We start from the raw sequence: 14084 nt of genomic DNA on the forward strand, positions 1-14084 counted from the left end.
GGAGGAATTTTAGTATGAGGAAAGGCTTCTTTACTTGAGGGTGACAAAGTGCTGGAGCAAGCTGCCAGAGAGATTGGGGAGTCTCCTCCTCTGATATTAAAATTGTGCCTGGACATGATCCTGCTTTAGCCGGGCATTGGACTAGATGATCTCCAGAGGTAATTTCCAACCCTAACCATTCTGAAATTTCCAACCCTAACCATTCTGCAATTCAATGTGTGAATTGAAGTTTATTAAAAACAAAAGATAAAAGATAACCTCATCGAGAGTTAATAAAACGTACATACTGAGAGAGAAGAAGGAAGCGTGCAATAGTTTCTTTTTCCTGGAAGCTACACCTTGGATGTTTTTTGTACAATCATGAGTCATCTGTCTCAGCTGAACACTGTCAGGGAGAAATGAGCATCACAGGTATGCTTAAAATGTACTCTCTCAGTGAAACCCATGCTATTTTATGAGGTATACAGTTCCTCTTTTTCATTCATGCACCAAGCATTATCAGTTTCTGCTTAGGATCAGAAAGACAAGACATAGTCCTATGACCATCCATAACCTGAGGAATCTGTACTGATTGTTTTTCCAGGTCTTAAAATTCTGTATGAGAAGAATTTGTTCTGATCTTTAGGAATGGGGTGTTTGGTTTCCATTTTAAAAACTATGGGATGAGAAGTACTCAAAGTTTTTACATGTGAAAATATTATATTTCAAAATAAAACACAGTGAAGAACATCTTTAAACTATCTCTGTGCAAATTACTTTCCTGTTATATTTGCTCTTTTTTTTTCCCCTTGGTTCCATAGTCTTAAAATAAATGTTACATCTTTATAGTAATCTCAAGAAAACTGAAGACAGAAAACGGAAGTTAGAGGATCTTCTGAACTCTGTTGGTCAAAAAGTATTGGAACTGAAAGACAAGTAAGTTGGGTGTGTTTAATTCAAGACATAAATAAAAGACATGGATGATTTTACAATATGAATAATGAATTTTATCTAAGGAAATGTAACTTCCTCTCCTGCAAGGTATTTACATCAGAATTAATGATGCTTCGGCAATCTGTACTCTCAGTGGAGATAAATATTGTTAGATCACAATTCATCTCCTTGATCTGATGAAATAAATGCTCCTTAAAAGTACCTGCTTCTCACTACTGACTGTGTTGGTAGCCTTTATTGGGGGCATTGTAGATGTCAAAGGGAAATTGTGTTTATCACCTACTGAATCACAGAGGACTTCAATGACTCCTTAGGACTTTGGAAACATTCCTCTACAAAACTTGTACTGATCCCAGCTTGAAGAGAGGCAGTGTTTCTTTTAGGATGGCCTGCTATTCTGACAGTTAGCTAGTTAGCTCTCTCCTTTTTTAAAGCCTCTCATCAAGTATATGACTCACAGAGGCATAAAAATAGATCTGGTAAACATTTATACTTTCTCCATATTCTGTTTAATTTAAGTTTTTCAGTTTGATGTTTTTATTACGTACTTAGTATAGGAGATACTTTGCAACCTGACTTATGTACATAGTACTAAAAGTCATGTTTTGTAGTCTGCAAATAAAAAAAAAGGATAATTCTTGAATTCTTGTAAATCAGCTATACAGTGGTTTGTTAGATTAATTAAATACTATATATTAGAGTTAAATATATATTATAATTTTATATTATATATTTAGAAATTTATATATAAATGTATTACTTTGAATAGGTGGATTAAATGTATTAATTATTTTATACATTAATCTTAACTAAATAGATATTGAACAGTATGAAATAATACCTAAAGCATGCCTGGTTTTTGCATGAGTTCTTACTTCATATTAGTTTACAAAATAGACTACTGTGAATTAAACTGGAGTCATCCATGTGAATTTTTAATACTATTTTTTAAACATTTGATAAAATTTATCAAATAGTTACAGATATATGGAATAGCATTGAGCCTGCTGTTGTCCTGACTACATGCAGAACAAAACATTACACAATCACTAAAATTGTCAGGTTGTTCAAACAGAAGAAGGAGTGATTTTCAGACATTATAGTCTGTATTTCAAATCCCTTTTTAAATCTCACCTGTGCATCCATCTTAATTTTGTTAGGTAAAAGTCTAACAAGCCCATCTACCAATTAGAAGCAGAAGGTACAAAAAAAAGAACTACTGCAGTTGTGTTCTCTGATAACAATAAGCCAGGCATTCATGACAAATTCAATCAATTAAGGTTCCTTGAAAATAACTGTTGGTAAGTTTAGTAGTTCATGATGGCAATTACAAAGAGTGTTTGTTTTACAGGTTCCAGAACAGAACAACAGAAGCAACAAAACTTGAAGCAGAACTAAGTAAAGCTCAGAAAACGTTGAAAGCTGCAGAGGTACTGATAAATCAACTTGATAGGGAGCACAAAAGATGGAGCACTCAGGTTAGTGAAAATTTTCAAAAGTACATCTTATAGCTGATAAGTTGAAAGTACAGTTTTGCACTGCTTGGAGAATGTGAGTTACTGCCATTCTGCATGTCTCCCAGTGCACATTTTTTGATTTCTTGTTAGAAAATAAAGCTTTAATTTTTTCTGAAACTTCTACTTATAACATTGCTACCAAATGTGTAAAAATCCAGCAGTATTTCATAGAAAACATACAAAATTCTGTGCTGGTTTTCAATCCCAAGAATGTAATTGTATGATGGCTGAACATGTAAGCAGTTGGACTCTCCAACCTAAGATACAGCCAAAGGGACAGATTTAAAATAATTACAGTCTTAAAATGTATCACCTTCATGGCATTTGTGTTGTGAATGTGCATATAGGTATAGCCAAAATATTGTTTTGCTTTTGAAGTCTTTACTTTAATGCTTGAAACATTTCTGCTGCTGAAGTACAGAAGGTAAGCATATCTTACTTACTCAAATGATATATCTGAGAGAAACTGACAAGCCTTTGGAGACACAGGCCCTTCTACAGCCTGTAAGAAAAAGGAAAATCTGAAGAGAGATATAAGCTGAAAATAGCTGTCACCTCCAGAAAGCCCTGAGTAACTTTCATGGGTCAGAAGATCATCTCAGAAGAAATCTTCATGCAGAGATACATGATTCTGTGTCTCCACTGATACCGAGAAAAGCCTCAGCAATTCGAGTAAATGCCTGCCTTTTGGAGAACCAAAATTAAAGTTAGATGAATCCTTTTTGTAGGTTGACGACCACACTGGAAAAATTGGGAAGATTTCCCTCTGAAAGTAGCTTTATATAGCTACCTGCTATAGTAAGGATTGGGTATATTTGAACCCCAGCGTTAAAATGCTTCTAAAAGTGATTCCTCTCAGTTTTTCATCTTGGTACATTAGAAAATTCAGAGTATCTGTTAATGGTATGCTGTAGACTAAACTGGCAAATAGATAAATTGGAACTCATCCCATAAAGAAGACAGTAAAAAGGCAGTATTTCTCTCCCTTTAAAGTGAGGAAGAACTAATAAAACGTTGCCTTTATTTTGTGTGTCAGCATTTATTGTTAATGTCCATTTGGTTAAAATAATAGTGACAGGACTTTGAAACCAATTACAGCAGTCACATATGATGTTGATACACTGTATTTTTCTTCAAAATACTTGAACATGTCAAAACAGAGTTGATTTAGTGCAGATAAATTATTTGTAGATATATGATAAATTTATTTTATCGTGTAAGTGTGCAGTGAGTAACAGTAAGTATAAAAGTTGCATATAGTATTTATTGTCTGTGTACATAAGTTATACTGTGACTAGGATCATGCATTTCTTTTCTGTCTTACTATAATACCATTTATCCATTGGCTTATAAGTTGAACTGTTCATCAAATTAATGGATTTTTATCAGATACATTCTCAGAAATATCTGTGCATGCTGTAGCCCAGAGCTGAAAGGAATTTTTCCCATACTTCCATGTGTCTTAGCTAGGTATAGATACCTGAAATGCAAGAAGAGAAACTGTCTCAACTATATTACCAATGGCCGGCAAACTTATTTCTGACATTTTAGTAACTGATGAGACGTATTAATGCAATTTTTGTTTGCAAAACACCTATATTTTCTGTACTTCTTTTTTTGAAGGTGTCAGAGATAACAGATGACCTGGCAACGTTGCCTAAAAGAGCTCAGTTAGCAGCTGCATTTATTACATATCTTTCTGCTGCTCCTGAGGATCAGAGGAAAAACAGCTTGGATGAATGGACCAAATCAGCCGGCCTTGAAAGTAATTTTGTGTGTGTGTTTGTCAGTGTCTGCATGCAAGTAATTAAGCTTGATTGAGGAAGTGAGAAATGCCAGTGAGTTCTAATGAACTGTCTAAATTGTCTTTGTACTCCCAAATGAGAAGAGACGTTTTCTTACTCAATAAATATTTCTAGATACTGACAGATAATTTCTTAGAATCATTCTAAGAAATTATTAAGATTATAAATGTTTATAAATAATTGTATCTTTACAGTCCTTTCTTAAAAAGAAGTTTACAAAAATGAATGTGTTCACATTAACTGTTGTAAATTTGCCAGTGCATTCTGAAAAGCTTCTGCTTTTTTAGTAATTGTTTTTATTTCTGTGTTAGCAAAACTATAAAATATTTCTATGACATTGCTACTTATTCATAATAAGTTCAATAAAAGCAATAAAATAGTAGATTAAAGGCAAGTCTACAGACTTGCACTCTATTAATAGACAAAGTCTCTGTTCTGTATAGACTGGTAAATACTTTTAAACTATGCAGACTGTAAATGATGACAGAAACTTTCATTTGTTAGAGTTTGATTTACGACGGTTCCTGTGCACAGAAAGTGAGGAGTTAGTTTGGAAAAGTGAAGGTTTGCCTTCAGATGACCTTTCAATAGAAAATGCTCTTGTCATCTTGCAGGTAAATTTGCTTTTTTGTCTTGTCTTGGAAGGATTTAAATTTTTACAAATTCCAGTAACATGGCAACTTGAACTATTTAATTTGTGTTTTTTATTGGCATCACAGAGCACACACACATACAGAAATAAGTACTTATGTAACAATGGATATTTTTTAGCAAAAGGAAAAAATATGTAAAAGAAAATACATGTTTTCAGTTTTGCTGCCACTATTTTATTCCGTATCAGTCTATTCAGGTTTAAAGTGTAAATAGTCATTAACACCAAAACAACCAGTGGAATAATATGTCCTGTATATGTTCACTTTGGCATATAATTTCTATTGCTTTTTTTCTCAGAAAAAGGAAGATGCTATGTGCAGATATCTTTCAAGACCTATATATATATATATGTGTGTGTGTGTATCTGTCTAATAATACTTGAGAAAAGGAAAATATCCTGTTTTATCATATATATAGATATATATAATACGTAATATATGATTATGTATATAATATTTTAGTTATTTATTAGATCTACTAAGAACTAAATGCTTAATGGCATGAGGAGAATCTGCATTTACTACAGGTGATTTGCTTAGATGATTTATGATTCAAATTAGTTACCGATTTTTCTCCAGTTTGAGTTTATCTTGCTTTCTCATCCTTTTAGTAGGTCTGTATATTCTTTTCTCAGTTTGATTAAAAAGCTTTTCAATAAACACTGTCTTGTACCATTAAAGCTACTTATATGCTACAATAAAACCTTATTTTCATATTTTTTGTTAGTTGAATAGATTGAGCTCTTAAAAATCTCACTATGTGTAAAGAGGTTTTTAAAACACTCGATCAACTCAAATAATTTTCCTTGTCCTCATAGTCCTCATAAAGCTGAAATTTGATGTGATATTTTACCAGTGTGATCTACAGTGCAGTTCTCAGCCTTTTGTGCTGATCATCTTTTGATGCTTGAATACTCATCAAGTTCCCCTGAATTTCAGTTTGAGATCTGTGTAGCTACTCAGTTTGGAATACTGGAACTCAGTCTAAAAAAAGCCCCAAACTTGGAAATGCTTTTCTATCAGACTGAGCCAGAGAATTGTTGAAAATACATGTTTAAAGCTTCAGCAAATTTGCTGGCACAAAACTGGGAGACATAGCTGATGCACCAAGATGGCTTGATGGCTGGAGCATGTCTGCTATGAAGACAGGCTGAGAGAGCTGGGTTGTACAAACTGGGGAAGAGGAGGCTCTGGGGACACCTCATTGCAGCCTTTCAGTACTTAAAGAGGACTTGCAGAAAAGGGGGAGAATAAGTCTTTTCATGTGCAGATAATAAGAGGAGAAGGAAGAATAGTTATAAACTAAATGAGGAGAGATTTAGATTCGATGTTAAGAAAAATTTTTTTATTTAGAGTGTAGTGAGGCACTGGCACAGGTTGTCCAGAGAAGCTGTGGATGCTCCATCCCTGGAAGTGCTCAAAGTCAGGTTGTGTTGGAACCATGGGCAACCTGATCTTGTGAGAACCATCCCCACCCTTGGCAGGGGTGTTGGAGCTAGATGATGTTTAAGGGACTTCCCAACCCAAGCCATACTATGACAGAGTTTTTGATACACAGGAGGGTAAGACTGAGACCCAGAAGGGTCCTTGATAGACTGGAGAAATGGGCTGACAGGAACCTCATGAAGTTCAGGAAGGGGAATTATGCAGTCCTGCACCTGGATAGTAACAACCCCACGTACCAACATGTTTGGAGGAGCAACCAGTTGCAAAGCAGATTTGTAGAAAAGGACCTGGTGGTCCTGGTAGACACCAGGTAGTCCATGAGAAAGTTATGGGCCCTTGCCAAGGAGAAGGCCAGTGGTACCCTGGACAGCTTTAGGCAAAGTATTGGCAGCAGGTTGAGGGAGGTGATCCCTCCCCTTCACTCAGCGCTGGTGAGGCCACAGCTGGAGTTCTGGGTCCAGTTGTGTGATCCACAGCACAAGAGAGACATGGATGTACTGGACTGAGTTGAGTGTAGCTTTGTGCCTGCAAAATACTTGTATTCATGATTCTTTGTAAAATGCATTGAGGTCCAAACCCAGAAGTATTGTACTCTTTTCCACCAGAGGAAGAAAAAGGAAAACTAATAATTCTTCTAAGTTTAAAAGCCGTTGTGATTAACAAAAGCTGTAGATTATACTCATTGAATAGAGAATCCTATTTTTAAGAGAAGGTGAAGAACTGCTTAACTTCAGCAGGAAAAACATCTGAGAATTTTGGATTTGGGTGGTCTCCTTGCTTTTTTAAAGAAGAGATAAAATGAAAGACATAAATTTCCTAGTCTGTTATTGTTTCTCTAAACAGTTTGTTAATTAAAAAAAATTTGAAAATACATATTACATTTGTTTGAGGAAATAACAAAAAAGGATTCCAATTTTATTCTTGAAATAGATTGTAATAAATATATTTGTATTTTTTCCCTAGAGTAAAGTTTGTCCATTTTTGATAGACCCTTCTTTCCGGGCTACTGAATGGTTGAAGACACATTTGAAGGAGTCACGTTTGGAAGTTATTAACCAACAGGTGCAGTATTTACTCTTGATCTTTTCTGTTTGAGCTTTCTCTATTCCATTACAAGAGCTTTCTCTGTTCTGTTACAAAGTGTTTAAAGGTTTGTGATAGAAATCACCAAAAATCAGTTTATATTGTGTGAAGCATACAATTCCCCACAGAGTTTTAGGTTATTTAAAATAGGAGGGTCAACATCTGGTGTTATTTCTGCAAGTTTGCCTCTTTGTGCTACTGTCTCTGAGAATGTCATATTCCCTGCTAAGAGGAAGATAGAAAAGACTTTCAGATAGAGAGGTCCTTTGTATACTTGGTTGCAGTTCACTGGATTTCAGGAGTATATATACACTTAATTCCCTGTGATTGTTGTGTTGTATTATCTACATTGGAAAGAGTAAATTTGATTTCAGTTTGAGATTAAGGTCCCTGAAATTCATTGTGTACCTGCAACTGTTTTCCCTGAGTAGTGAGGTGCAGCTCAGTTGCTCATACACAGGCAGGCACGTGATGCTATTCAGAAGTCCCTTATTGAACCCCACCTGGCCTCAAAACATTGCTTCAACAGCATGTAGGTCTTCCACAGATCCCTGCTGGCTTTGTGGAATCCTTGTAGATACTATCTGATGGTAGTAGATAACATATCTCTGGGTAATTGATAGTTTGTCCTGCTAGCTGATTGGCCTGATTACCTTTTAGCCTCTGTTGCCTGTATTGTCCAGAAGCTCTACTGAGTAATGGGATCATAAGCACCACATGCATGTTTAAACACCTGTGTGCAACAAAAGACTCTCTAGAGACCTCTTAATAATGTGAATTTTGGGCTTGGTTCTGTTTTGAGACATAGCTACATATTAAAATTTGAGATAAGAGACCTGGCCAGGACTTCCTGGCAGACATGACAGTGAACCTGCTCTCTTCTGATGCAGCACTTGAAGATCTAGGAATGTTAGACAGGTTTTCTTGATCAGTAGATCAATTTTATTGAAACTAAACATTTGTGGCTAAATCCTGAAATATCATATGCCTCTAACAGGACTTTTCATCTATACTACTGATTTTTAGATTTGGATTGTTTGGTGTAATGCCTTCCTACTCATTCTAAAGTGTTTGCATTTTTCAAAAAAACACGAATCAAAGGAATGTGTTTCTATTTATCCAGGACACCAACTTCCTAACTGCTCTTGAGCTGGCAGTGAGATTTGGGAAGACACTTATTATACAGGAAATGGATGGAGTGGAACCTGTGCTTTACCCATTGCTAAGAAAAGATCTTATTGCTCAAGGTAAATCACCAAGATCTTTGCATATACTTGCTCAAAACTTTTGTAATTTGGATCTATTTATATAAAACTTGATTTTTCTGAAAACATAATATTGTGTAGTTTTTTCCTCTGTAGTATTAACCTGCTACTAACCCTTCAATGTGTGAAATATGTTGGAGATATGTTCTTATTTAGTAAGTGGAAAATATTGGAAAGAATTAAATTGAAAGTTATTTAAAAGTAAATTAAAAGTATTAAATTGAAGTTACAAAAATGTGTTTCTATAAACACATTTATAAAAATGTGTTTATAAAAACACATGTGTCTCTTTTAAAAATTTAAATTTTAAGTTGATTTCCTGTGATCATTTCAAACACATAGTTCTATTTGGAAACTAGGGCCTTAAATAAACCCAAAGTTACACAACTGTTAGTGCAGTTAGGAATCAAAAGTTTAGAATGTTGGTGTTCCTGCTTCTGTTGGATTTCTCCGAACCTGAAGAAGACACACAGGGTCTGTTCCTGGTGTGCCCTTGGAATGGGAATGGTCATAGAGATCAGCAAAATGGTGGAATTTTGTGAATGGAGTCCCTTAACCAATGTAAAAAAAGTGAAAAATCACAATGTTTAGGTTTTGCAATATAATATCTCTGTTTTGGACAGATAATGTGTTCTCCCTAACTGTTTGTATGACTGCTTTGGACTTAGGTGCTTGAAAGAAATTTTTTTTAATATGAAAAATTGTGATGAGAGTTTGGCAAAAATAAATAGTAATTATGCAAGCATCTCAGCATAAATTTTGTTGAATTATGTTACATATTTTGAAATTATATCAAGAGAGCTTGGTGAATTAAATAGTACAGCAATGTGTGTATTAAGTACTTTATAAATTACAGTAACTAAAATAGATTTGTGTTATCCTTTGTAATTGTATTTCTGCCTCAAGTGGCAGAAATACATTCCTCAGCATGTGCCATGTAATTTACTGTATGAACTTTGGGTACTAAAAGTAGCTCAAGACTCTTTTTTTGCTGTCATTTCATCTACTATTGAGATCTAAAGATGTGTGAGGTACCAGTAATTCTTCAAATGTAAGTACATGCTAAAAATAAATGCAAATACCATAGGATTCATATATACATTTATCACCAATATAAGAAAGATCTGTTTAGGGAAAAGAAAGGGTTATTTTAAATCAGTCTTCCATTACAGATGCATCTGCTTGTTTATTCTCATTAAAAGAATGGAACCAAAGTAGTCATTTCAGGGATCTGTGGAGGGTTAGGTAGAACACTGTAACAATTTTTTTTTTTGCCCCTCTAGCTTCTGCCAAATTTTTGAGAGCTAATGAGATACAGTATGAAAGATGACTGTGGCTGCAGAACTGCGGAGAAAGCAGATTAAATTCAAATATACTAGTTTGTCCAGGAAAGTTGCTTGTAACACTCAGATGTCCTCTTTTGCTTTTTAATGAGCTATGTTAATGCCAAGTCTGTGCAGGACCAAACTAAAGAGCTGTTGTTGGAAAAGGAAGAATGGGTCACTATTTGAATCTTTATAAGCAAGCATGCACTTCTTCTTTTTTGTCAAAATGTGGGTGTGGGGACCTGTCTGCATTATTTTGCTTGTGATGACTGTACGTCCCTCCATTACTTGGAACGAAATGTTGAGAAAAAATGTGAATCTATGTACTGCAGTACATTTGTCTTCGTACAGCTTCCATTTTCTGTTTGACGTTTTTACAACATAGTCTTAAAATTTATTCTGATCTTTGGCATAGAAGGAAAATTGGTGTGTGATTTTCATCTCTACCAGTGTTTTAGCAAGAGATTTATATTTCTGATCTGCACACAGTGCTAAAAATAGAGAAGCACCTAAGTATGCCATCTTGGAAAGTTTTCCAGAATAGAAATTTTCACTTTTCAACTTTTAATTCCATTCTTTGTTTTTCAGTATTAGGAGGCAAGATCTTACTCTAACCATTTCATTGTCTGAGTCTATTCTTTTCTAACCCTGCTGGAATGGAAACCTGTTATGGAAGAGGGGTGGAGGGGGCTGTTCATGTAGTTTTATTTTGTAACATGCATATAGAGAAATATTAGGAGTATAAACAGACTGAAACCATGACATCAGTTATGTAATAAATCACTTGTTTCTTTCATAATATGGTTAAATTAAATATATTTATAATAATACAATGTGGGATATTTCTTGATGGGATATTTTTCTTTCATTCTGCTGTCTAGATATTCCATCATCTTTAGTTCCATTGACTTGCTCTGTAACAGTTATTGTAGAAAATAGTATCTTAATAGAATTGTGATTATACAGCAACATCAAGCTTCTACAAATAAATTTAACAGATCCAGAGATTAAATCTAATTGGTTTGGATGAGGAAATATTGAACCATCTTAGTTAGCCAGTATATACTTATGGCTAGTATAGAGTGGTAGACCAATGTTTAAAGGTAAAGGAATATGTTTAAATGATGACAAAATTCTTACACAAGTGGGATTCCCGAGGTCATCTTCTGTGGTGTTTTGTCTCCTATTCATGGTCTGAACATTTCAAAAAGTTGTTAGTATTACTTTTACTTCAAGTGCATTTTTGTCCTTGATGCTTCGTGTTCTGGGTAAGGATAATTAAACTACTCAGGTGTATTAAATATTCTTACCATGTAATTTCCTATATTATTGCTATGTTATTAGTTTTCTGTCTCTTAACAGTGCAGGTTAGGATGTGTTCTTTTAATTTTTGGAATTTGTACTTTTTTCCAATCAGTTTATAAAGACATATTGTAAAATATATTTAGATCCATTGATCATAATATATGACGCAAATACCATTGTTTTCAGATAATTATAGAATGTTCCAATCAGAGTGAGTCCAAAATCTGCTTGTTGTTTACAGGACCCCGTTACGCCGTACAAATAGGTGAAAAAATGATAGATTATAATGAAGAGTTCCGTCTTTTTCTATCAACAAGGAGCCCTAATCCCTTCATTCCACCTGATGCTTCTTCTATTGTTACAGAAGTAAATTTTACCACAACAGCAAGTGGTTTAAGAGGGCAGGTAGGCATTTAGAAAAAAAGCAGTGTATGTATAGTGAACATGCATAGCTGCATCCAGCACCTTGAATAAGCCCTATGGTGCAGTTTGTGTTAATGGTTATGGAGGTATTTTCAAGCTCACAAATATAAATACTAAAATTTTTATGTGCTTTGGAACCAAGGAGTGAGTCCAGTAGAGAAAATGAAAATGTTCTCATTGACTTCAGTTGCAACAGATTAATTGCTAAGCCTTTGGTTCCTGTTCAAGATGCATTTCTGGTACCATAGAAACATTTCTGTTATAGCTCTCCAGTGTCCTACTTAGAGAATAATGCTGGTATCATCGAGATACTTTGTGTATAGAAAAAAGTGTAGTGAAACCAAAATACTGTGTATTTTATTTCCTTTAAAATGCTAGTAGCTGTTGAGGTTTTATCTATAAAGTCTAAGAATCAAAATGTAACATACAAATGGAAGAAAGCAAAAAAAAGAAAGAGATCTATTAAGGGAAGAAAATCCCCTCCTTATTTGGTATATAACAAGTTTTTCTACACTAACAAGGGGCTTAGAATGGGATGTAGATGAGATGTTGATAAGTAAGCTATAATTTAAAATGTGAAGCCTAGATAACCATATGGATTTCCTCCTTCCTCTGGAGGTGTGTAATTGGCATCATACAATGTATCCATAAAAACTGACCCCTCTTGAAGTGGAAATGCAAAAAAAACCAACTTCCTTTCTGTTTTCTCTCTTTGTTTTTAGCTTTTGGCTTTAACAATTCAGCATGAAAAGCCTGATTTAGAAGAGCAGAAGACAAAGCTGTTACAACAGGAAGAAGATAAGAAGATACAGCTAGCTAAACTTGAGGATTCTCTTTTAGAGGTAAAACAAATTTACCTCTTTAATATCTGTTAAACTAACAAGATAATAATCACATTATTGTGTGTTTGAATAAAGATGCTGGCAGTGTTGGAATAATGAGACGTCAGGATTTTTGATTAGAAAAAATAAAGGCATTATTTGCCTGGACCTGTTGGAAGATTAGAGTAGATAAGAAGGTATGTCTGTTATGAAGCTGTAGTATTCAATACTACAATTCAGTTTCATAGTTAAATTTATTAATTTGGTGAGATAGATTTAGGCTGATTTAGGTTGATTAGAAATTTCAGTAATTGCAACAAACCAAGAAGAGAAAACTTTATTAAAAATTATACTATTTCATTTTGAAATTGTTAGTTTTTAAAAAAGCCACACTTTTAAGCCTGTGAATCATATCAAATGACTCTTTCTCAAGTTGAGAAATGATCCTGTGTTGTGAAAAAAATGAAAAAAATCCCCCTACAAAATGGAAAGATTGCTCAGACATTTGAAATTATTATTAGCAATGAGCTGTAAAATTCTTTACAGTTAACATTCCCTGTCTTGCATTTAAAATTAAAATTCTCAATTTTCTGTACATCTTTTTATTTTATTGAAAGTACTTTTGCTCAGAAACAGATGTTCACCTCTATTAAGAAAAGGTAGCTTCCAAGGAAGGACTGTTTTATTTTTTGTTTATTTCTAGCCATGGATTTCACAGAAATTGTACTTCATGCTTGTAAGAATGGATTCTCGAATCCTGTCTTTCTGAAAGGTCAGAGATGCAGGGAGATTGACCTGGTGCCCTAAACCCCTCAGTCTGTAGCTAAGTCACAGAACTTTGCAGTATTGAGGGCAATGGATTAGCATAAAATAATAGTTTTGCAGATTAGATTGGCCCACAAGAAAGCTGGAGAGGGGCTTATTACAAGGAAATGCAGCGACAGGACAAGGCAGGAATGGCTTTTAAAGAGGGTAGGTTTAATTTAGACATTACAAGGAAATTCTCTGCTGGGAGGGTGGTAAAGCACCAGTTTCTCTGGGAACCTCTGGAACAGGGTCCCCAGAGAACTTGGAGATGCCTCATCCCTGGAAATGTTCAAGGCCAGTTTGAATGGAGCTTTGAGCAACCTTATGTAGTGAGGGTCATCCCTGCCCATGGCAGGGGAGTTGGAACTAGATGGTCCCATCCAGTCATAATTCTATGATTAATAGCTCAGTTTTAGAATTTTGTACATAATTATTTTATGTGATTTGAATTTCCACATTTACTGTCTTTACTGAACTCCCTATTAATTCTCAAATACTAAGGTCAGCCCTTTCTTGAAACTCTGATGGGGCAGATTTCTCTTACAGGAAGAGGGGAACTTGCTCCCTAATAAAATTCCATATCCAGATTTGACCCTTTTAACACCTTATTGTCTACCAGAACCTGAGGGTTCAGAGATACAACAAATCAAATTTCACTTTAGAACACACTTTTTATGGGATCTTGGAACTCAAAAATAATT

General features: G+C 34.6%; 1 protein-coding gene across 1 annotated transcript in view; it reads left to right on the forward strand.

Annotated features, from left to right (window-relative positions):
• The window catches only part of DYNC2H1 (dynein cytoplasmic 2 heavy chain 1), a 145922-nt gene that overhangs the window by 51098 nt on the left and 80740 nt on the right, over window positions 1-14084 (forward strand). Inside the window, exons 60-67 of the mRNA XM_059838623.1 lie at window positions 829-915; window positions 2285-2411; window positions 4074-4215; window positions 4760-4869; window positions 7318-7416; window positions 8561-8684; window positions 11574-11737; window positions 12478-12597. Coding sequence (XP_059694606.1) covers window positions 829-915; window positions 2285-2411; window positions 4074-4215; window positions 4760-4869; window positions 7318-7416; window positions 8561-8684; window positions 11574-11737; window positions 12478-12597 — 973 coding nt within the window. The remainder of the gene's footprint in view (window positions 1-828; window positions 916-2284; window positions 2412-4073; window positions 4216-4759; window positions 4870-7317; window positions 7417-8560; window positions 8685-11573; window positions 11738-12477; window positions 12598-14084) is intronic.

This window comes from Haemorhous mexicanus, chromosome 2, assembly GCF_027477595.1.
Source record: "Haemorhous mexicanus isolate bHaeMex1 chromosome 2, bHaeMex1.pri, whole genome shotgun sequence".
NCBI classification, from domain to species: Eukaryota; Metazoa; Chordata; class Aves; order Passeriformes; family Fringillidae; genus Haemorhous; species Haemorhous mexicanus.